Source organism: Channa argus, chromosome 21 (genome assembly GCF_033026475.1).
Source record: "Channa argus isolate prfri chromosome 21, Channa argus male v1.0, whole genome shotgun sequence".
In the NCBI taxonomy this organism is placed as follows: domain Eukaryota; kingdom Metazoa; phylum Chordata; class Actinopteri; order Anabantiformes; family Channidae; genus Channa; species Channa argus.
Genome location: NC_090217.1, coordinates 6,378,451 through 6,404,116, shown reverse-complemented (window position 1 = coordinate 6,404,116; position 25,666 = coordinate 6,378,451). Strand labels below are relative to the sequence as shown.

Sequence of the window (25,666 nt, the reverse complement as noted above, 5' to 3'; positions counted from 1 at the left end):
ATATGCATTTTTCCAAGATGGCTGCATCAGTAAGCTGTAGCTGTGACGGGGGTCTTAATTGCACATGTAACACAAATAGTGTTACATGAACTAATGAGTTTCATCTGTCAGCGCCATGAGACCAACTGAGGATTGTTCCCTGATGTGTGCAACTCTGAACCCAACAGACTCACGGGACAGAGAGACAGCCTGGAAAGCTACTCTCCTCCACTGAAGAAATACAATCCCTGGTGTATATACACAAAACATATTCCAAATATGTAAGACTGTCAGGGGACTCTGAAGGGACAGCACTAAAGCCCTTTGTGTGCCATTTTGGCAGTGAAGCGTACAAGTCCCGTCTATAGAATTTAGAAAATAGGGAGTGCGCCTTCCACATTTGTCCAACCGCAAGCCCACAACCATAGATATTAGTTACAGTAACAAAACATTTCAATGTCTATAAAATGTAAATGTTTGGCATTTTTACTTGATGTTTGAGCACTGTTCACTTTTCAGTGACCACAAACAAATGTTGATATCAAATGTGTGCAAATACCACACATGTGCACTACATATATTCATGACATAACCCAAATGTAACAAAGACCTGCTTGCACGGCATTATTCCACCTGTTTACACTGCGGTTTGCTCACTGAAGACTACAGAGGACATTCCAACATGGAGGGGATTAAGTGAACGCTCGTCTAGATTTACCAGCTCCTGTCTCACACAACCCTCGCTGCTGGAAAACTACGTGTACCCTTCAGGATGCCGAACACTAGAGAGTCCCTGCAGGGTTGTACAAGAAAATCGCTGGTTTTGGAGGAAACACTGACCAAAAGCAGCAAAGAGTTAGTCATGTGTCATCTGAAGCCAAGTGTTCTGTTGTAGTACCAAATCAGGAGTCATCTGGCAGTGTAGCAGGTGTGCAAAGAGAATTTCCAAATAGATAATGGCACAAGAAGTGGGTGAGTAAGCAAGTGGAGAGAGCCAGTTGTTGCTTTAAACCGATGCCTATATTCATGTTTTCTATCTCCATCAGTCTCCTGCTGCTATGCTCATTCCCACCATGGTGCCACATTAGGCACATGTCCTGATGTACAGTATCATTTAGGAAAACCTTCATTTCCAACTAGGCTTTAACACTCACCAAGACAAATTCATAACAAAACCACTGAAAGGGGACTGCATGCATTAAGTGTCTTGTAGAACCACTGTTATGTAATGCAAATGACTTCTTCTGCTTTAGGCCAACAGCTGGCAGGAACAGACCTGCAGTCTGCAGAGAGCATGTCATGCAGCCCCAACAACAACATCGAATGAGCCAGTGTTTTCCTGCACGATGTACAGAGCAGTTGATATAATGGCTTTCTAATTGTCGTTGAGATCAAAACCACTTTTTTCCCCTTCCCTTTGTCCAACAAAAGCAATACTGGCAAGAGGAGAAAAGCACATTGTTTGGCAGATGAGGAACTACAATATGTAGTTTTTTGTCTTAACTACATTTTATTTCAACTAAAGCTAACTTTAGACACAGCTCATTGTAAGGTTACAACCACCTTTAAAATGGAGCAGTGCCAAAAATTTGTAAAAAAAAGAAAGTATTGTATGAATGTATCAAATCAGGACTTTATCAGCCAAGTACTGTGGCAGGGTGCAAACACAAATGTAGGTTTGGGATATCGCTAAAGCCAGATCAGTTTACTGTCTAACACACAAAAAAAAAAAAAAAAAAAGTTACACACAAAAGCAGAAGATTTTAAAAACCTCCACTTTCACTGTGGCAACACAATGTGGGAAGCTCAGATGCATTTACTCAAGAGCAGCAGTTGAGCAATAACCGCCAGGCCAACAAGTGGCAACTTTGTCATCTTTGCATGAACCAAATTTTTTCCTCTCCACCTGCTATAATTATTTACATGAGAGATTTAGTCAAACGTCAAAAGTTATGTGCAAATTTCTGCAAGGTGAGTGGGCATAGTTTAAAACCACCAGGCAGAGGTGATGTAAAGTTATTTTTATTCTCATTATATTAATCCATGTTAACTAAAGTAGTTTAGCTACATAACACGCACCACCCAGCAAGTACAGTTCATTGGGCCTTTCAAACATTGCTCTGTGGAGAGTCACGCTACACACACAGCTCTTAGGAGGTTTCTCATGTCTTTCCCAGCAGCACATTTCATTCTTAGTACTGTATTGCAAGTCACACAAAACTGGCCTTGCTGATGTAAAGAAATACAAACCCCTACACTTTATTTTAAAGTGTAACTTGAGTACAGTCCCTCTACCACTACTCGCACAATAGTAGTGAGTGTACCCAATAGGATGCCCTTCGCCAAAAAGCAATTTGAAGCATGACTATGCCAAATTAAAATTGTGGAAAGACCCAGAAGGGAGAAAGCGCATCAGGTTCACAAGGGTAAATGAGGGCGTAGATTGTGGGCTTCAGAGTGCTCTTTGTTATGGACATAAGCAGAGGATGGCATTGTGGTGTTCTTTTGTAAAAGGCTCTTTGGATGGCAAGTGGTCTTGTGCCAGCCTTCCACTGCACTATTCTCAAACCCCCACACTGCCTCGTACAATAGCCTCCTCACCACTCTGTGCAGAATAAACATTCTATAGTCAAAGTCATGGCCTTGAACAAACGTCAATCAGTTCTGCATGACTTTTCATATCGATGTGTGGAGGGGGCTATATCATGAGGTCACCTTACAGAAATGTTCCCTCTCTGCAATGGACATTGACATTTTTAAGACATTTTTAAAATGCTACTGGCACTTCCCTTACAGCTGAGTAAGCTTTGCCATTTCAACAGATCATTATTGCCAAATGCCTTTTAACCGGGCTTCACAGTTTACCCCACCCTCTTCACACAGACATGCCCTGGAACAGAGGTGACAAAATGGCAAAAGAGTATTCAAGTTTACAAATTGGCAAGTCAAAAAAGAAAAAAAAAAATAATTTAGTATTGTCCAAGGAACAAATCATATCAATCATTTAGAAAGATTTAAATTTTTGCCACCGTTGGTCTTTTTGCTGCCAAGCAAGCCAAACTGCACCAATTGGAGGCAAACAGGCTGGAAAATGTACTGTAGCTAGGGAAGTTCTGCCAAAGTGTGTCAGACAGAAGCAATTAATGGCTGCACCCTCAGCACTGACCTCCATTTCCTGACATGCACCATCTAATTTAGTCAAATAGAATGTGAGCGGAATTACTGAAAAAGGGGAGGAAAAGTGATTTTTCTCCTCAGGATATTACAGCCAACAAACTAGCACTGAACAATGGACATTAGCATAAAATACCAAACATGGAAGATGCAGGCAGCCATCACTTCTCAGATACCAGCCACACTTGCTTTCTTGTCCGTTCCTTAGGAGACTAAGTCTCTGGGTCATCTGTTAAGTGGAGGCAAAGAATTTTTCTCCGTCAATGGAGGTGCGATGAGTCATTAGGAATTTAGGAGTGTAAGGGAACAGCTCAAAGCAAGGTGATGGGGGGGGGGGGTTCTGGGCCCCACTATACACAACAATGGAAAATATCAGTAAGAGCATAAAGGTTTGCAGTGATACTTAATGTAGAATTTTGCTCTTAAGCACTGTGAGCTGCTGGCATCACATTCCAGTCTTTTGGACCATCTCATGCTGAGCAAAGGAGAATTGTATTAACCTCCAAGCACAAACTGCCAGAAGACAAGAATAATTTAAGATGCTTGCTACAAGCTGTGTGTTCATTAAATATCATAATTAAATGAGATTAAAAAAACAAAAAAAACAAAAACTGATTTGTACTCTGGATGTTTAAATTTGCAGGGTCCTGAATTTTTTGCATATTTACATTGCAAAAACAAGACCACTGTTACTTAAGCTGAACCTCATTTATACTTGAAGCCCAGAAGGGGGAAATAAAAATAAAACCCGTTCAGAGTTGTGTCACTGGTTCCCTTAAATTCAAGGCCAATAGCCCCTCTCCTTTTAGCCCGGTTGTTCCAACCCCGAGGGAAAGGACACGCTTTTAAGCAACCAATTGCTACAGGTAGTTGCCGACTGTGCAGGTCTGTCACTTCAAGCCATTTTACACAGTTTGAAGCAAAACTTTGCGTCACCTTTTAAAATGGCAACGTTTGAAAGAGGTTTCATATTTCATGCACATTCAGCTAATACAAATGTTACTTCAAAAATCGATAATTTTTAAGTTAATAAACTGCACTAATTGTCATTTTTATCATTTGCTTTATAAACTTCTTGAACATTTGTTACTTCTGATAAAAGGAACATTTGTAGCAACTTAATGCATTGGATCATATTTGGCATCCCCTTAATATAGGGTGTAATGTCTGCACCCAACCGTATATGTCCACTAGGTCTTAAGTTAACGTTCTCATCTGTCCTGAGACTTTTACCCATCGAGATAAAAAGCAGGCAGTCGATCTTGACCAACCAAGACCTTCCTTTAACACACCAAACTACTAATGCAAAAACAAGGAAATTGAGAAACTTTAGGCTTTGTGACGCTTTATTGAAATATCCTTCATGTTCCCCAATTCTCTACACTTGATGTAAATGTCCTACAGCTTGAGGATCAGGGCAACTTGTAAAAAAGCCATCACATCACATCTCAGAGGGCCTTCTGCCACAGATACCTGGAAACATGGCTATTGAAGGAAAACTGTCTGGCAGACTTTCCACTTTGGAACAGCTGGGCTGGAACAGCTGGGCTACAACAGTCTTCTGAACTGGGTCTACACTATGCATCTCAGTGCTGTCTTAAAGACTTCACCGAAACACTTCATGTGCTACTTTGTTTAATAAACTGGATGTAATTTGCAGTCCAAGACTTTAGTCCCTTTTGCCCCCCTCTGTGAAGATTCGGGTGTTCCTCATTTACTTTACATTCATGTGACTTTGCCTGGTATTCTAGGCATGCAGTTCCTCAGCTATCACAGGATGGTCAGTGTGGGGTGAATTTATTTTACGTTTTTCCTAAGGTAAAAACTGAGCACTTCTCAGACCATAAAGCCATTAACAGTGTGATAAAACAATTTCAGATTTAAAAAAAAAAAAAAAAAAATTATATATATAAAAAAAAAAAATCTACACCAGGAAAGCAGCCCATAATTACACTCTTTACTCTCAAAAAACCTTTTGATTCTCATTGGTAAGAGCAACATACTACAGTTAAATAAAACAGACATTTTCTAAAGCACCAACACAAAATTCACTTAAAAACACAAACAGAGTAGGCCAAGGTGTAATGGACAAGCTACCCTTTTACTGGGAAAATGTGCCACCCTATTAATTCTATTCAACTTTATATAGCACCAATTCACAACAAAGTCATCTCAAGGCACTTGACTTTATTCTGTAACGACGTACAGAGAAAACCCAGTAAAGTCACCACATTTTCTATCAAATAATCATTTTAGCTTCTAAAGCAATCATCAAGTTGTCTGACTGCACTACTGGCTAAACTGCCCACTTTTCAGGATCCTGCCTCGTAGGCAAAAGCCACAAGAGCCCTCATCCTACCTAAAGCATTTCACCTCCCACCTCTGCAGCCCACTCTTACAACTACAGAGCTGGTCCTGCAGTATGAAGATGCTGCACAGCCTCAGAGATGAAACATAGAACAGTTAGTGGGATCAACAGCCTGTCAGTGGGTGGGAAAAGCACCCCACAGAGCAGGAGAGAGGCCCTGTGTGCCTAGAGGCCTACTTGTATCAAGTGCCTGACATGCCATTCAGTGCCTGGCACCAAAGCAATGGCTTCAGGCTTCTAAATATTTCCACTGTATCAGTGTAGCCCCTGCAAAGAGGGACAGAGTTTAAAAGGTCAATGAGTTGGTGCAGCAGAGATGCACACAGACAATAAGATTCCTATCGGTGTGTCCTTGTCCTGCTCAGGGCAGCTGCCCCGATTGCATCCTTTGAAAAACCACCACAGGACAGATCTCTTGACGGTTACCTAGCAACAGGTGGTAAGGGAGATACTGGCCTGGCTGCAAGGATGATAGGAGAGGACGCTCGAGAGACAAAACCACGGTTCTCCTTCATGAATTATCCCAATTCTGAATACTATAACACCGACCTAAAGGCTTGCATGAATACCAAGTGGTACTTAGGGCTTGGTCATGGAAATTTAATGACCTCACTCATGAATGCGGACAAAGCCTGAACGCGTTTGTATTTGGCAGAGGATCAAGCAGTGTTCTGACACTCAGTGATGCAAAAGCCAATAGAAAATGGTGATTGAAATACTGTGAACACTACCAGTTGATAAATTATGTCAGCATCTGTGAGGAAGACATCTGAAATTTTAGTTTGTTTAAACTTCTGTGCATTGCACTGTTGTGACAGCTGCTGACAACACTTGATCCCATTTTGGATTTACAGGACTATCTGGCCATTGCTCCGGGATGTGTGACAGGCGTTACGAAGCAACCTATACTGCCAAAAATAAAATCAATTATTCAGATTTGTGATACAGAGTTTCTAACATCCAAAGAGTGTAACAGCAAAATGACTAAGCACTGCTGTCTCAGAATCCTGTTTGGAGAGGTCTCTTTCAGTGATTGGATGATAACTGACAGGTTTTGATGTGACCCTCTGAGCTTAACACTAGCAGTGGAGCTCAATTTACTAGGATGTACGGGTATTAAAAGTGAGCTAGCTTCCTGAAAGCAGTAAACTTGAGCCAAGGCTAAAGATAAATTGTTCAGCCATAATAGAGTTTGTTTGTTTCAATTAGTAAGTTTTTTTTGTACTTAAAAATAAATAAACCAACCAGCATAGTTTAACCTAAACAGCCTGTTTTGATTTAGCCATCTTTGAAAAAGCTGCTACCACTGTCATTTTGGGCTTTCTGACCTGTGGCATTAAATTCTTGCCATTGTTGTCACGTTAAGGTTAAGAGGAACTGTCTCATAATTTTCTTCCCTAAGAGCTAGAGCCGAGAAACATTTCAAACCGTTTAAATTCCTGTCACCCACAATCCTCATTTCTGTTGTGTAGAAGTTACAGGTTGTTACATGGTGCTTCTGCTGCACCGTTGCACTCGAGAGAAATAATTACAGCGTGAGAAAGGCATTCTGTGAATTGCTGATGGCTAAAGCATCTTTGCTCACCTTAACTGGTGGAATGAAAGCCAGCAGTGAGAAGAATAATGAATCTCCATGAGGTTCAATGAAAGTAAAAATATGCTATAAGAGCGAGACCAAAAAGGGAATGTAATAGAGACGAAAGCGATTTTCACAGGTGTACTGACAGTTTGAGGCCAACGCCACCCAAACAGAGCAGCAGCACAAACAGAGCAGCTGTTTCCAAGCACTTCAATACACGCCCAACATCAGTCCTCATTAAGGCCAACATAGTTTTTTGTTGAGTCATGCTTTGCTTTTGGCCTGATCCAGCTGACGCCACATATTCAGCGCTCATTCCAACCAGTTACTCCTCCCTCTTCCCTTCACTGCTCATCAACCTTTTGCTTCGGCATTGGTCTGATCCCTCTGGTCCCCGTCTTTTCTGCAACCTGTCCATTATCCTCCTTCTCACCTTCTCCTGATCAACCACCACAAATGTTCAATGAAATCTTGCTGGTTAGTTAACCTTTGTCTTCTTGATCAGACTCTGTATTACTCTCTGACTAAAAGCCACACAGACAACTATTGGGCTACTCTGGGGTTATCGAGTTTGTGTCACCATGGCAACAGCAGCTGCTGCAATAATAATTCAGGCAAATTTTTATTGCTCTGTAAACATACATTACCATAACTCCTTCTGAAAAGCCCTGGTTTGAATAGAAATTTGAATTAACAGCTGACTAGTCAAATGCCCCAATGTGCTTAATGTCACCTGGATTCTTTGCCTCAGTGCTGCTGTAATGTTTAATGTAGACCCTCTTCTCGCCGCTTTCCCATATTAACCTACTACAGATGACAGAACACGTAAAGCCATACCATGTACACGCCAAGGCAATTATGATTCCCAACACAAGGGACAAGACTGATGCCCCCCCCCCTCACATTTTAGAAGGGCAGTGTTATGGCATTATCCAATAGAAACATCTTTCATTTTATGTTCTATTGTTTATCACTGGGGTAATATTTTGTAAATTTGCTTGTTTTAAATTTTTTCCCCCCATATAGCACCAATTCATGCAGTGTGGGCAAAAAAAAGAGCAAAGCTGTTTTGTATGAATTTGTCAACTATGCCATCAACTTAAAGTTGCAGATTTTTGCAAAAAAGGCAAATTGTTTAGTTTCCCCATTTGCCATTAATGAATGGAACCCAAGGTTAAGTTCTAGAATGTACAAAGACTGACACTTCACCAGCGGCCGCTTGTCTCGTGTACCAATAATTCAACAGGGAGAGCTTCATAATCAGAGTGTTGTGCAATAGGGCAGCTGGTATTGTCTGTCGAAACAGAAAGACCTCGAGTGAATGCAATTCCTCACTCCATAATTCTAGTTTGACCTGGTTCCCGGTTGACCCCGGATTTGACCCAGTTCATCAATCTTTGCAACTAAACATGGTGTCATTCTGTGTTTTTCTATGTATAAACAAAACTACATGAATCTGAAACTAGGAACTTGTCAATTGATAATTTAAACATTGTGCAAAGTGCAACTCTAATGTTCCCCTCAGCATTATATAAAGTCGAAGTTTCATACCTTGCATTTCATCATTTCACTGACTCTCTGCTGCATGGACTGCCCAGCTTTAGGTCTGACCAGGATGTAGAGCGCTTTGACCTCAGGGCAAGATCGCAGCAGCTTCTCCACCAGCACTTTTCCCATAAAGCCAGTGGCTCCCGTGATCAGCACATTCTTGCCACTGTAGTATTCTGCTATGGACGCCATGCTGCTTCCCACTGTGCCACTGCAGATGTCCGTCGGTCTGGTTGTTCCGTTTGTTTCCTGCTCCAACCCGTTGAGGTCCCGGCTTTCAGACAGTTCCTGTGCAAGGAGGGGGGAGAATGTGAGGCCTGGCAACAACCTACAAAATACTCCATCATGAAGTACACTTGAAGTGTGCGAATACATGAGTTCAATCCAACCATGCAGAGAGGAGGCAAGTCTAACCTGAGAATCCCAGTGTAACAGCACGAACAGGGAAATTACACAAATCACTCAGTTTGAAAGGCAAACAAGGTACATCCATTGTGCAACTTCTTTCCAGAAACTACTTGTGCCAGAGGAAACAGCCATCCATGGAAATTATGAATATTAATGTAGCATTAAAAAAAACAAAACAAACGCAATGTTCAGGGGCAGTGCAACATTAGCTTGTGTGCATCTGTAGTTAATACGAGTGATTGTAGTGCTTTAAACATAAATTACTTTTCAGTTGTTAAATCCATTAATTTATGAAGACAAGAAAATTTAAGGTGGGAGCTATAAACCTCTCATTTCCAGTAAAAAACAAAAATGGGCAAATATGAAATACTCCCTCTACTCTCAAGGGCAGGACACCAAGCTTATAATCTACTATCTCTACCTTGTGTGAGCCAACAGCTCTAACCACAACAGTACAGAATATACAAAAATCCATATTTCACAGGACTCTTATCTGCGCCAAGAACATTTTAACCTTGTTTGAGATGGTTGTGTCATCCATTGCTGTGTGAGGTTCTGTTTGCACAATCATTTTTTGTAATTACACTTCCTCAAGGTCTTGCGTTGGGTTTGAGGGGAGATTCTCAGATCGAGGCTCATCATGGTTACTCAAGGTTATACTTGTACAATGAAGTTTACATGGTGACTAATCTAAAAACATTGCTGGGCAAGTCAGGTTTGAGTCATTGTGTAAATGTTGTGGCTTCCAGCTAAATACACAAATTTACCCAAGATAAAGTGACCTAGACTTGTCCTTAAAGGAGTAGTTCAGTTTTTCAAACAGGTCTTAAAACTGAGACTCTTGATTGTGGAGGGAGCATCTTTCAGTTTTAGGAGTCTTCAGATATTAACTTTTTGTAGACAGTTACATATATGTAGAGACTTTCCTTAGGATGATGCTGTGAGAAAAGCAAAGCTGTATCACCACCAGATGAGGATGGGTTAAAAGATCTGATTTATCATACAGTGTAAAGATAATCCTAAGATTAGGGTCCCACACAAATATTAGTTGGGACTTCATTACTGAATTCACTACAACCATAAATCCTACGTGGTTACTAGACAAACATCTGATATGGCCACTTGCATTCAGAAGGCTTGACCACTGGTCATTAGATTAGTCACCGACCAGTGTTACAAACGGCTTAAAAACCTGAGCTAAACAGCAACGGTCGAGGCTTTAATGAGCACACATTTTATTTTCCTGTACACTGATTAAGACTGAGATGCCCAATTAGTCATAATTTGGGGGCATCTGTAGTTAATCATCTAAACATATGGTTGCTTCTCACCCCATGTCATCTGTAGCCATGCAGATAGTTAAGATGTGAGTCAAATGTGAGTGAAGCCAAAATTATTTTAAATATTATGCTGCTGATTAGTTAGACAGTCATTTGGCCAGTAACAGAAAACATAAAAACACAAACAAACGGAAGTGTTTGAGGCCAACATGACTGATTTTCAAGTTGCATTGATTAACAAAAAAAACAGCCGCTAGTCCATCATTTGTTCCAATGATGGAAAAAGGTATGAGTTTGTCTTTCAGAAGCATTTTAGAGTTCTCTGAACTTTGAGGAACAAGCCATCTTTCCATGATTAATAAATATACGATTTGGGGGATGTGACAAAGCTAATTTTGAAACCAAAAAGCTACTTTTCCTTCCATAAAAATTGCTCATCTTTTACATTTGACTTCATAGATGCAAGTTGGTCAACACACTGCGGGTTTTATTGGAGATTTTATTTTCACAGTTTTAGACTTTGTCTCCCTTCACACAATAACTTGACTTAATTGCTGTCAGATATAGTCAGTCATGTGACTTTAGCCATGTTTTCTCTCGCTCACTGGGCCGGCTGCACCTAGGTGTCTCATCAAAGCCTTCTAGCTCACAGCCACACTCCCAATGTTACGTGTCATTTGTGTAATAATGAACCACGGGCCCTTAAAAATTGAAGGACAGCTTTCTGTTCCTGTTTGGATTCCCCCCTTTTCCAGCCCATCAAAAGGAGCCGGGTAGCAATTGTGTCAAAGGTTATCCCGTCTAATATTCAGCCAGTAAAAACACCAGACCAAGTTATGCCTACTTGTAAAATTTTGCCTGTGGCAACAGCACAACATTTAGCCAAGATGATGCTGATCAGCACTGTCAGTGATTCAGCTGAGCTACAATTTGTATAGACGTTACATACACCCCCTTTGCTGTTTCATTCATGCTCTCTCCTGGGCAGCAGATTCCCAGCATGCCTGCCCAAAGACAGGAGGGAAACCAAATCCTCTTGAGCCAAACATGGCCCAGAAAACAAAACAATCTTGCACTGAAATACTGCATCGCATTCTCCTTACACGAGGGGAAAAAACAAAACCCTGCTTTCAACTTTGACTCAATAGGCCATTTTCCCCTGATTTCTTTTCTACTGGTTTTCTGAGGAAAGGATGACAGAGTCCACATTTACACAAACTGATTGATTTGAATTTATCCTGCATCTATTGACAGACAAGGTAATATCTACAGATTAAGTTTGGAGACACCACAATTAAAAGAACAAACAAAATAAAAAAGGTCGAAGTCAAGGTTGATGCCCCCCAGCATTCCAGCTGTGCTTCAGAAATTTCCTATAGATAGGAGAGCAAAGGCAGAGGGCCTGAAAGTCACTATGGATTTACACCTGACAGTGAAAGTGTTCCTCCTCTGCTACAAGCCAACAGGAGCTTAGCTCACCGATTAGATCGGCAAACTTCCTTTTAGAACTAACATAACTAGTGCTGGGTACTGTTTGAAAGTTTGATATTGATAATGGACCCCAAAACTCTGGGCTGCAAGTGATGATTAACAGTTTGTTCCCCACATTAGGTAGCAGTATTAGCATTACTCATTGTCTTTTCTTCTGATTAAGGGTTTTTTTCCCCCTCAGCTTCTCACCCCGGGAGATCCCTGCTGCTTTTTTTGTTTAATAAATCAGAGGTTGGTTGTTTTAAGTCACAGCTCTGCAGTCCTTCTGCACCCCCCCAGCACTTCCATTAGTAGGTCAGCAGAGTGCCCCTGGAGACAGGCAAAAATCGGGTTTTACAGGTGCACACTGGCTGAAGCTGTTATAAATGGACAAAACTGCACAGAGGCAGGAAGTGTGCAAGGGACTGTGGGAAAGAGCAAAATGTGGCCAACAATTAAATTAAGGCTGCATTAGTCAATTTCAACACCAGTGCCAAGCGACAACAACAACAAAAAAAGTCTCTCCAAATAGCAGGGGCAACAGTGTGTTGAAAGAGAACTAAAAAGCTGAATTAGCTGTACAACCACAGCAGGCGTTTTTATATCCCTGGCAAATGGAGACCTCTGAAGAGTCTGGGTCCAACTGCTAAACTCATACAGGAGACAGAGCCAAGTCTCATTATCATCCAGGTTACAAGTCTCAAGGAGCATCATGACAAGTTTGTAGCTTCAGCAGGTGCAATGTTTCACCAAACAATGGTGAAACATTGTACAAAGACTTGAACCACACTCTCAAGAAGAGGAAATGAACAGGTCTGTGGTTCTTTAATCAGAGGGAGCAGATCAGGGTGAGGAAATTAACTGATAAGATTAGACCAGCTCCTTGAGAAAAGCAGAGCAACTTTCTTAAAACAAGCAGTTGAGAAATGGATAAGTTTAAGCTCACACCTGTTGAAGCCGATTGTCATTTGCAGTCAATTTACCAGCACAAGCTCTCGAGTCAAAGCTAATGACTTGACGTGACCGTCGTAGTACACTGGCAGACCAATAAGGCCCCTTAGCATCCTTGTGATCATGAAGTGTCATGATTGCAAGATAAGGACGGCATTTAGACTGAAACGGGAAATTAACAACAGTCTTTGGTAAAGTTGCTAAAGCTTAAATGTACATATCAGGTGGTATTTTCACTAAAAACTAAAATAAAAAAAAATTTCCATGGCCGCAATGCTCAGACCTTTGTGTAGACAAGTATGCCAATTATTCACTTATGTTGGAGCAAATACTTTTCCCACACACACACTTTTGTGCTCAATTATCATTGCTAGACTAGAGGTGGATTCTTTCCCTTGAACTGAAAACTCCACCCAAAAGCTAAACTAGTCCCATACAATCCTTCCACGATGGTGACTCACATCTTTTCCTGGATCCTCCAGCTCAGCCCCCCGGCTCCAATAAGGTTGTGACACTGCCACTTACCCACGCGATTGCACAGCACTTTCAAGGGCCCTTATCCCAGACTGCATTACTGCATGCACAAAAAAAAAAATTTAAAAAAGCAGCAGGTCCTTTCAGGCAGCTAAAGGCTAATCTAATTAGAATTAATTCTATTAGCCATGGGCTTTAAGCAGTATCGCTTTAATATTAAGCCATGAGCCATTTTGAAATCTACACATGAAGGCTGGTGCATATTGTCAGACATCCGTCCCCAAAGATTGAGTTGGTGTGTGAACATTAAGTTTCTGTCTATTTGCACACAATCTACATTATGTACGGTGGCTGAGGCATCCTGTAATTACACCAGCCGTCTCTGTGCCATGGTGTCCATTTGCCAGCCCGGCAATCATACTCTGCAGCAGGGGCAAGATGTCAAAAACCTGGTAAGAAATTGGTAACAAGAAGACCGTTTGCAGAGTGGGAAAAAACAAAACAAGCTTTTAAGAAAGTTTAACACTTCTACTTTAGCTAAAGTAGAGCTCCAACATTCACTGTTCTCTGAAATTCCAAAAATTACTACAAGTGTAAAGACTCAACTTCTGAGTTTCTGCTTTTCAGTTCCATTAGTGCAAACTCAACCTTTGGGTTTGTTGACTGAAAGTCCACATCCACCCCAAGCTCTTAGAAATATCACGATTTCATACCTTAACAATTTAAGGAAATATTTGCTAGTCGAAATCACATCAGACTGTTTAAAAAGGAAAGACCCACAACGCACTGTTGGACATTTGAATTACCCATGTAACACTATCATTTACCTTCACTGACAAATTTAATGACCCACACAGGCATCTAAAATTTCAACTTCTCCCTAGAGCTTTCGAGTGTTTGGGACACAGTCGCGACAAAATACTGCTGCCGAGAACTAAGTGGTCTTTTTTGTTCAAAGAAGCCTTTACTTTGAGCAGCCTGACAAGCTCACATACTGTACATATGCAGTGACGAGCGAACAGGCCCTAACTGGTGAGCCAGTTTCAAATCCTTATCCCAAAAACCCTGTCCTGTTACTTATCTTGCAGGCTCATTTTCCTAATGTGGAAAGAGGCAAGATCAGGATTGCTGTGGCTCAGCATGCTATTCCAACCTTCACCGTATGCATCTGTGTAAAGAAAAGCCTCGACATAATCTGGCTTCACCCCGCCTTGCACCTGCCTCCAAAGCTAGCTTGTTTGAAAATCAATATCGGTGATCAAGTGACTTAAGCGGATATCCAGTGCAAAGAGATTACAGTAACACATACCAACAAGAAGGCGGCACTTTAAACATACTTAGCTTCACCTTGTGTTGCTGCCAGTTACATTTATAATTAATCACAGGGGAGCTCTAGAATTTGATGAGCTGTTTGAGAATCATCGATCTAGTCGTCCTTTATGCAGATTAGAACTGAGTGGACCTCCATTTTGAATACAGGAGGCATGAACATCCTGATTTGTAGCCGCAAAACACAAAAGGGATTTTAACACTATGATAATCTTTAATGCCAAATTTGACACGAGAACACAAAAACAAATTTTTGCTCATTTTAATTGGGTTCCTTTTCTAGAAGAAATAAGTAAGCGAGGGCAGGGTTGTCGTTCGCCAAATATCTATCTCGAAAGGACAAGATTGTCTTTGATAAGTGTGTTTCAAAGGAAAGGATGAGGTCTGCTTTGGCCTCTCTATGGCTAGTTTAGGGTGTAAACGTGTACATTAAAGCTTTTAAACTTCACTGTAACTTAACCGAATTAAAATATTCCCCGGCTTCTAGTGGGGAAAAAAAATAAAAAATAAAATTAAAACAGAACCACTCCTCCACATGACCTCACCTGGCAGCCAAGCTACGACAAGCAGAGTTGACACACCACACCATAATGGAGCAGGCACACAACTTGTTCAAGAGCTTTAGTAAAAAGCAGATAAACAGGGTCCTTCATTATCTTGCATCTGAATTCTTAGGCTCTTTATTCACTTCAGAGAAGCACAGGGAGTGGCTGCTTTAATCTCCTCTGCACCCAGTCAATACTGTGATGCACCGTGTTGCCTGTGCAGAGGATACAATCGCAGCAAGATCACGAGCTCTTGTTTCATTAGACTAATCAGCAGGCAAGTGAGAGGAAATACTGTTAGATATTTATGCTTAGGTCACAAGGAAAGACGAGACTTGTGTGTAAAGAGAATCTATGCAAAGCATAAAGTCAAACGACCAAACTGGGCCACCACGCTATAACATCCCTGATGGATTCCCAGACAAACATCACCCCAAAGGCATATTCTTGATGTTTCCCAACACCGTATATACTGAACTTTTCATTAAGCCAAGTGGCATGTCCAGGTTCCTCAGACCTGTCAGTCCTGTTTAACAGCACCTCCTACAGTACCACATATCTGAGGCATGTGACAATAGACTACAGACAACTTCATCAAGTCCATCAGACAATTCCAACTTATGAACTTTGTGATAAATGAAGCAGGCGTCGTGAGAATTCACAAAAACAGTAGCATCCAAACCAAAGTCCATAACACCTACAGGAAACCCATGACATCACATAGCACAAGGAAGGTTATTCTGATCGCTAAAGAATCTGCAGAATTTGTGAATTATAGGAACAACCCCCCTTCCCCTTGATCTCACTTTAGATTTTTGAGATTTAGAGAACTGTTGGGCAATGACATTTTTATTTGCATGTTAAAACATTTCTTGTTTTAGCAATTGTGAGTGTGACAGCTAATGGCCAATAAACATATAAAAAAAATAAAAATAAATAAAGTTTAAAAACTCCATCTTCAAAATGTCTTCCAGTCATCCTGAAGACTCAATTTATCTTTAAGCAGCAAAAAAACAAAACAAAAAAAACAAACAAAACCAAACACACAAACCACCAACCACAACTGCACCTCCCATTACTCAATTCAGTCCTCGACTCACACCCTGCGCGCTTATAGAAAAGAGCTTGTGTGATTCTTGTTCGGCTATACAGTTTCCCAGCAACATACTTTAAAATGTAAACAGGTCAGCTAGTAAATATGCCCAGTCTGCCTGTAGGGAGAGATACAATCTCTATTATATACCACTTATTGTGTTAGCACAATGCCTCCACACACACATCCAGCTCACTGTGTACCACATTACTCACAATTCTTAGAAGTGTGCAGCACTTGAAGTATAGAGTATTGTGTTTCTGCAGAAGCAACCACTCCGTTTGAGTTGTCTTAACATACGGGTTCAAACAGGTCTAGTCCTGAATCAGCATAGGTAAACTAATCTTGACTGCTCCAGTCAATCTGTGTCAATAGAAGCACAACTGCTGTTTAAAACTCGTGTATCAAAATTCTAATTGCATACTCTTAGAAACACTTTAGTCTTTTACAGGTTTTATGTTGTGTCTTTTTGAACATCAGAGTTGAACAGTAGGTACAAGAGCTGGATTTGATCACTTTTTCCCCCTTCTGAGTCATAAGCAGTCAAACGTCAACACTTCAAAAAAGTCACAAGTCAATCAAAAATAAATAAATTCTCTTTAGCATCAAAGTCAGGTGTCCACTCATCTTTAGTTACAAGGCAAACTGCCAATAGCAAATTCAGGAACCAATACCTGTTTGTGGATTTAATCTGATATTATTGTCAACATGTCTCCATTCATCAGATTGACAGACATTTGATTTAAGCCTTGATGCTTTCTAGCATAGAGAAGGGCCTAGTTGGCGTATACGTTAAAGATGTATCATTTAGCTGCACTTCAGCTCTGGCATCAACTACAATGTGGGCTGGTTTAAAGATAAAAAATAAAGGGAAATTAACATTGCATTCTGAGACCAGCTAAAGATGGAGAACACTGCATCTGCTAAGCATGTTGGCATTACTGTAAGCTTGTTAGCATGGTGATTTTAGCATTGGGCTTAAAGCACAGCTGTTCAATATTACCAAAACTGTGACAGCAATTCTATATACAATTCTGATGCATGACCTTAAACGTCAGAGGGTTTCAAGCGGATGGATGATTCTGCCTGAGAGTTAATCTTTGGGACACATGCATTGTCTACTGGGAGATTCCTTCCTTTGATGGAAACCAACCATCTGGATTTCCTGTGTGATTTATTGTTCATCTGAAAGCACTATGAGGGTGCAAATCATGCTAAAGGCTTTTACATCCAGACATGATCTCTGCGTGTGAAATCACTCAACAAGATGCAATTAGCCCGAGGCCAATTTGCGAAAATACTGCCAGAAGGCATCAGCACTCGACACTACAATGTCATGTCCATCACAGCCTTCTGAAAACTGCAAGCAGAGAACCAAGGAAGAACCTGCTCCCATGCCGCTTTCCCTCCATGCCTATGTTTAGTGTACCATACCATTACTACACACTACTCAGATAGGGAAATGCAAGGAAGTGGTTTAGCAAGAGCGGAAGCTCTTGTGTAAACTAAAGAATAAAAGTAATAGGGCTTAGACAAGACAGGAGGCTGCTAAAGAAACAAGGCAGGTTGCATTAAGTGACGTACGGACTTTAAGGCTCCCTCTCTAGAAGACAACGATACACCATATTCCCAGTGTCTATGGTGGCATTCACCCCCTTAACTTTGCAGAGTCATCATGCTTTCAAGGAGTTTTATAACTAAAAGCATCTACCTCATCATAAGGCCGAGTAAAATCTCTAATCTTGATAATGGCCAACACATCTACTTGTTTGCTGTATGCCAGCTAAGATTTTTGTGAAGGTACACCGAACATGTGCTAATAGCCAATGCTTTAATTACTCCGTACACAAAGTGTGATTAACTGGAGGTCAGGTATCTGTTAGCTACAGTTCTACTTTAACGTACAACCAGCATGACACAGTTCAAGACCACAATAAAAGTAAAGATTGTGCGATGACCTTTAATTTGTGCTTGCACATGCCTCTTCAAATTAGGACGTGATGACACACACTTGCACACAGGCCTATAAATAAGATTTAGAGTTTGTTGTAACCAGACGTTTACTATCGTTAAGGGGAAAAACACAGGCAAGAAACAAAAACCATTTTGCCTGAAGTAAAAAGAAAAATAAATATTAACAGTCGATATGCTAAAGTGATTTGTTGACTGTTGCAGAGTGTGTTGCTACAGCAGCATCCATTAGGCCTGTTCCAACACGCATCCTGCACAGAAACACGTGGCTGACCTCTTTCACACAAAGCTTGTGTAATTCTAACATAATTACTGACGCCACCCCTTCTCAGGTGTGTGTGCGCTTTGTGGAAACTGATACTAAACTTTGGGTTTGGTGTCTTCTGTGTCCATGCGGGGAGGTCAAAGGTAAGGTCCATTAAGGGGGGGGGGGGAGAAACCCAAGTCCTGATGTGAACACAGTCATCACGGGAGCAGCGTCAGCTGAGCTTTCAGGCAGCGCGATTAGGAACCACATGAGACACAAGGTTAATTTGTTGATTCGCCTCGACATGACAAACCACACACACGGTTGGTGGTTTGAAGGTTTTCATACATAAATCTTTTTCAGATCTACATTAGATCTTATCTTCGATGGTTAGACGACAAAAAAAATAAATGTTTTTATTTTATTTAACAAATCCGTGAATTCAGTCTATGGCATCAAGACCGGGGTTTCTATCCCAGCTTCCAGGAACACTTTAAAACAAAACCTCAAAAAAAAAAAAAAAAAAAAAAAAAAAGGTGCAGCCGGATAGTGCACGAAACTATCAAAGGTGGACACGACCACAGCCCCGGACTCCAAAGATGTTCAAATAAGATTGTTAATAAATGTGGAGAACATGTGTCCGGTACTTGTGAAGGAGTTTAATTTGCCCAGGTGGTTGGAACCTGTTCATTAGCTAATTAAACCTGAATAACATGTCAAAACTAAGGTCTTATTCCTGATGGTTAAGTTGCCAAACTGACCAAGTATTTGTGGCTTCGGAAGTTCAGTGAAGCAAATCACGGATCTGTTAGCAGCCGACAGTTGGTTAAGTTTTCATGCGTTTATGCTTTTGTTTCGAAGGCCACTTCCCGTGTGTTAGCCGCCTAACCACCGCTAACTCGCCACGGCTGCTCCACGCTGGCTGCGACGCCAACGAGCCCCGCCGCCCTGCTCGCCGGAGGCGACCAAATCGTCGTGTCCACCGCACACTCTCAACATGGCGCGTGCCCCAAAACCCAAGAAGGCGATGGCGACATAGTACGAATTTTACCAACTGGCGGAGCTTTCCGGCGTCCTCAGCCCCGGCATGTTGACCACAGAGCCCGCAAAACCAATGAAAGATGCTCCGGCAGCGCCGTGCCGCCACTGACCTCTCGTTTCCAAAATCCATAGTCAAACCCGGATCCAAGTAAAATATAAATATATATACACATATATAACACCCGGCGCTAGACCGCAAAAGACATAAAACGCTTCCTACCGTAGACATTGTTTAGTCCGGGTGGTGTTTTCCTCTTGCGTCTGTCAGAGGTTGTACGATGCGGCAGCTGCGGACTCTCTGCCTCCTCCCACCGGCCGCCTCTGGGCTCTGGCTGCTACGATAGACTACTTCCACGGTCAAAATCGCCCGGTTCCAACCTGCTGGTTAGCTGGCTGTCTGCACACAACGGCAGTAAGACAGACTGCTACATAAATATGAGATGCTGAGTGGGCAGGGCGTGTTACCCCGCCCCCGCCCCTCTTCCCGCCGGTACACGCCGCTCTGTCGTGGGCGGAAGGAGCTACACGCCAAATTTCATTCAAAAATCAGTGAAGTTAAGTTCGGACGCTCCTAGTACGTTTACTGATTGTCGGCGAGTAAGTAGTAGGATTCTTTAACCAGGATTATTAGATAACTGGAATCGGTTAATACAATGTGTCCAATACAATATCTGATACCTCAAAAAAAAAAAAAAATCTTTGTATCTTTAATGCATTATCGCAGCTTATCATTAATGGGATTCTCCATGTTTCCATTTGCAGTTATTTAGGCAGCAAGATCCACATTATCCAAAGTTGACGAATTTCATCCATAGTTAGTCAATGGTGGGATCAAGTTGAAGTGTCTTTTTAATTATTTGAATGCAACGTATCCCACACCAATCACTCATAAAACAAATCTGTATTATGCAGTTAATAGCTCATTGACATTCACACATTAGACACCTGTCAGATCCCTGGTTTCAAAACAATGTATAATTAAAGATATTAAGTGCCAGCTGGCATCCAATGCTCCCAGATCACTTATTGCCCAGAGAACCCTTAAAACGTACCAGTTGATGCTATTGTTATTATTGTTTATGGCTCACATAGTCTATCATAGTTTCAGAGGCACTTAGTCAAAGGGCACAGACAGAGCTTTTTGACAGCTGCACAATAACTATAATATAATCCACAAGATAAATCTCCACTCAGCTCTATGAGTAAGAACACATGTGCATGTCTGTGCGTGCTGGTGAGTGGCCAGTTGAGCAGTAAACTGTAGCTGCTTCCCCACCACCCCCCCAAAATGTCAAGGCAATGCAACTTAATCACAATGTGTGAGAAAGCATAAAGGGCCGGCTGCCAACTGGGGCTCTGACCCACAAACCTCAGCGTGGCCCTCACATGCTAACAGTGTGTTGTGACAGGACAATCAGTAATTTTTCATAAAAGCGTAGGCAGGAACAGGGCAACGTCGGCCTGTTTGGCAGCTAATCCTCGTTGTGCAACATAATAGTGGATGTACCTGAAATTGATGTTTTTCTCTGAAGCAATTGTAGCCACTCCACCCTGACTGGGATTGTATTTATGTATTTTTAATTTGTTGATTTCAGGAGTGTAACTTAGAAAGTGATGGGGAATCTACTTTGCATTAGTCACATAACGGAGTTTAAAAAGTGTTTCATGATTATTGACCATAAAGCACATTGCAGCTTCTTAAGCCTTCTTGAGCCCCCCCCCCCCCCCCCCCCCCGCACAGCTTGTCTGGTTTTCCTCGTGAAGTATGAAACATGTTAAACGAGGTGAGACAAGAAGTTCTGCTCCCATGTAACAGAACAATTCCTGACTCACCAGATAAAAGCACAACTTCAGTTCCTCCAGGCTGAGATGATCTGGGACCTAGATATCGAAAGCCCTGATGCTGTCAGAGATGTTTTGTCAGCTCTGTTCTGTGTTCTGTGCTCTGTGTTTGCCAGTTCCTGGTACCTCAGCTACAATCAGTCAGATCTTCCTGGTAACCTTGTTTTTGTTTACCTCATGCTAACTCTGGGATTGTTCTGTCCTCATACAGACTGTTAGTTACAGCCCAGACCGCTTCTGTGTTTGCAGTGCTTTCGTGTTTTTGGACATTACTGTGCTAGTTCTTTTTGTTTTCTAGTCACGTGATCTCATGTTAATATGTGATGTCATGTGTAAATGTACATCAATGCTTTTAAACTTCCCCCTGACCCTCCCTCTATTAAAATATTTGTCTGTTTCCCCCAGATGACATCACCCAGAAGAATTTTCCCCCATTAGAAGTTAAGATGATGTCATCTAGAAGAGCTCTGGAAAAGTTTGACCATGATTACAAAATCAATGCCGTGAGCAACAGGAAGACACGATCTGAACTAAAGGTCCCTCCAAGTGAAGTCATCTGGAGGCGTTCTTCAGCTAGAAGTAGAGGAATGTGTTAATACAGAGAAGTCAGAGGGAACTTTAATGGCATTCAAAGTACTTACCCCAACTTGACTTACCTTGCTCTCTACATTAAGTTAGCTACCTTATTTTGGATTACCCACTTTACTGCACAGATGACTCTTTCCTCAAGTCTTGCAGTGTCTGTAAAATCTTTACATTCACACTGAACTATTTCCCTTTGGTCTGCATCTGGATCCAAGTCTCTGTGCTGTGGTTAATTTACTGGCAAAATGTTTAATGTTGATGAGATTCTACATGGAGCAGTTCAGCGAGGGAGAACAGCAGAGACAACGGTGGAGGAGGCACAGCAGCCCATCAAACACTGCTGTGAAAATATGACTCACGCATTGGTCAATTACATATAGTCTGTGTGTGTGTGTGTGCTGCTATCGATGCAACTGAGAAGCAGGGATATGAGCCATACTGGTAAACAGTCATTTGTGCAGCTTGGATGAACAGTTTCGACTCATAAATCTGTGTAACACCCTGTTCCTCACTGCTTTAGTGTTTGTGTGGAATTTTGCAAATGATTGAAGCATAACAATATACAAAATATAAATTGTACATTTTAATGTCTTTTAAAAAAAACATGTCAAATGTGGTTCTTAGTGCCTAATGTGTGTCCTTGGTGTCTGTTAGAAATGAGACACCAAGGACATTAGAGCTGCTTGTTAAAGCCTGTCGCTCTCCCAGTGGAGACATGTGCACAGCCCTGGATTGATTTGCTCCTGCAGACAATACAGGCACCAGCCAGCAGCTTCCAGCAGGCAGCAGCAAACAGCGCTGCCTCTGCAGGAGAGCGCGTTGTCGCGCTCCCACAGAGCCTTATCTCTCACCTGGTGTTTCTTTCCCATCTATATGATGCCCTGACCTCTGCACACGCAAGCACACAGACACACAGATTTAAAATGCTACCACAAGGGGACACAAGCCAGTGTCTTCTTGTGCCAGGAAGGGCATCCGACTTAAAACACATGCCAAATTAATTATTTAATTATTTTAATTAATATCATGACTTTCACACCTAAAATGACTTCCATACTAGATTGTTTAGGGCCTGGGTTAACAACGACCGCCACCGGTGCTGTTGACCTACAGGGTACCGGTGGAAATTGGGTTACTGTTGGTTGAAGAAGGAGAGGAGGAAGTGTATGTAGGAAGAGATAAGGGGAAAGCTAAGAAGGTAGGACTGACAGTAGGGACTTTAAATGTTGGGACTATGTCAGGGAAGGTTAGAGAGTTGGTTGACATGATGCTGAGAAGGAAGTTGGATGTACTGTGTGTCCAGGAGACCAGGTGGAAAGGTAGCAAGGCTTAGAAGAATGGTTCAAGTTGCTTTACTATGAGTTCAGATAGGAAGAGAAATGGAATAGGAGTATTCTGAAAGAGGAGTTTGTGAGGAATGTTCTGGAGGTGAAAAGAGTATCAGACATCTTAATGAGTTTGAAGCTGGAAATTCAAGGTGTGATGTTCAATGATGTTAGTGGTTATGCCCCACAGGTAGGATGTGAGTTAGAAGAGAAGGAGAAATTCTGGAGTGAGTTAGATGAAGTGATTCAGAGCATCCTCAGAGGGGAGAGAGTGGTGATTGGTGCAGATGTCAATGGACATGTTCATGAAGAGAACAGAGGTGATTAGAATGTGGTGGTCTTCAGGACAGGAACACTGAAGGACAGATGGTGGTAGACTTTGCGAAGAGGATGGAAATGGCTATAGTGAACACTTTCTTCCAGAAGAGGCAGGAACATAGGGTGACGTATAAGAGCGGAGGTAGAAGCTCTCAGGTAGACGACATCTTGTGTAAATGTTGTAATATGAGATCAGTGACTGTAACATATTGGTAGGGGAGGCTGTAGCCAGACAACATAGGATGTGTAAAATGAGGAAGATGACTAAGGCAGAGCAGAGGAACAAAGTGGTGGAAGTTGAAAAAGAATGTTTTGTAGTTTTCAGGGAGGAGCTGAGACAGACTGTGGGTGGTCAGGAGGTGTTTCTAGATGACTGGACCACTACAGCTAATGTGATCAGGGAGACAGGTAGGAGGGTACTCGGTGTGTCACTGGGAAAGAGGAAAATGGACAAGGAGACTTGGTGTTGGAACGAGGAAGTTCAGGAGCGTGGCAGAGGTGGCAGCAGAGTTTGTGACTAGTTTGTTTAACAAGATCTTGGAGAGTGAGACGATGCCTGAGGACTGGAGAAGTGTACTGGTGCCTATTTTTAAGAACAAGGGAGATGTGCCGAGCTGTGGCAACTACAGAGGAATAAAGCTGATGAGCCAAACAATGAAGTTGCGGGAAAGAGGAGTGGAAGCTCGGCTGAGGGCAGAGGTGAACATTTGTGAGCAGCAATATGGTTTCATGCCTAGAAAGAGTCCAACAGATGCAGTACTGGCTTTGAGGATGCTGATGGAGAAGTAGAGTATATGTAGCAGCAAGATAATGATGCCAAAACAACAATGGAGGTCATCAGGGTTCATCAAAGCAAAAGTTTAGCGATGTCAATAGGTCACAGGTTTCATGCAGTTAGCAAGCAAAGTCTTATTCACTTTAATCTATTTTATACATTTTCTCACATGAAAAAAGGGTGGGTTCTAACAAAAGGTGCTATCTCCTAAGTTGTGGATCAGATCCAGACGTAAATACCTGGAAATAATTGTGTGTGTGTATATACAGTATGTACAGTCTGTATCCATAGGTCAATGCCAAATGGGAAAAATATTTGGCCTTATATTTATTTGCCCTTATAGGACATGTTAAATTTAATGTGTGCTAAATTTTATCCTTAAAAGGTATTTGCAGTGTTTACTTCCTGTTTTACAAGCCCATTTCAACAGGAAGTGTGAAAACCACAACATGAAGTGGAGGAAGTTGACGTCACTAGTGTCAGAAGGGAGCAGAGGCACATTTAAATGTGAAGGAATACAGAGGTTTATCAAAGCACACAGCACTGTAAAATCCCTTTATGTAAGGTCAGCATTTGAACAATTATGAAATCAGGCAGCATTAAACATCTAAGCCTGGTCTACACTGACCTCTAGTGCAGACCTGGAGAATGTGCAAATGTGTGCAAAAAGTGTGCAATGTGCAACGTCTTAGTCTGCTCGACCTGCTCAAGGTTTCCAGGAGAAGATCAGTAATGATACAGGGCGTGTGTTAGATCATCCACCTCAGAAAAACAAACCAGTATTGTATTTCTAAAGTGCGGAATATACTTTACTTATCAGACGCCTCCATGTGGTCAAAGCAATGCACTACAACAGTGGGAATTTTAAGGAGGATGGTCACAACTTGTTTTGTGTGAAGGAGCTTCGTGATCAAGGTGTGCGGCCTCCGGAAGTTGGCTACAGGTGAACTGCACTTACATCTGAGCACCAATGTCTTTGAATTGTAAATATCACTACACATCTAGTGTACGTGCTGCCTAGTGAAGTTCTTAATGTTTGGAAAAAATAAACAACAAAAGCCCCTCTGCTGATGATGGTTACAAGCTTAGGAGGAATTTGAGTAGAGAAGTGGCCCCTGGCATTAAAAACAAAAAACAGCGAAGCTCCAACATTTAAAGTACAAATTAATGTTTTATAACACATGGTCATAATAACTTATAATTAGAGGAACATTTCCACATATTTTAACTATATGGTTTTTAGCTTCATCACATGTCCTAAATGCTTGATACAAATATGCAAAATCTATCCGGAGACTTCCTTTGTGTTACAGTACAGGCAAACAGTTTGTAAATGTAAAGACACTTCATCACGACACAGTGTG

The 25,666-nt window shown here is 41.6% G+C and overlaps 1 protein-coding gene across 2 annotated transcripts in view; it reads right to left on the bottom strand.

Moving 5' to 3' along the window:
• The window catches only part of si:dkey-97m3.1 (fatty acyl-CoA reductase 1), a 31,827-nt gene extending 11,948 nt beyond the window's left edge, over nt 1-19,879 (bottom strand). Inside the window, exons 1-2 of one of the 2 annotated variants that reach the window (XM_067491212.1) lie at nt 19,678-19,879; nt 8,652-8,936 (exon numbers count right to left, since the gene is read on the bottom strand). In XM_067491212.1, coding sequence (XP_067347313.1) covers nt 8,652-8,936; nt 19,678-19,686 — 294 coding nt within the window. In that variant the 5' untranslated portion in view covers nt 19,687-19,879. The remainder of the gene's footprint in view (nt 1-8,651; nt 8,937-19,677) is intronic. The other variant, XM_067491211.1, reaches the window with a different exon arrangement.
• Nucleotides 19,880-25,666: the final 5,787 nt, after the last annotated feature.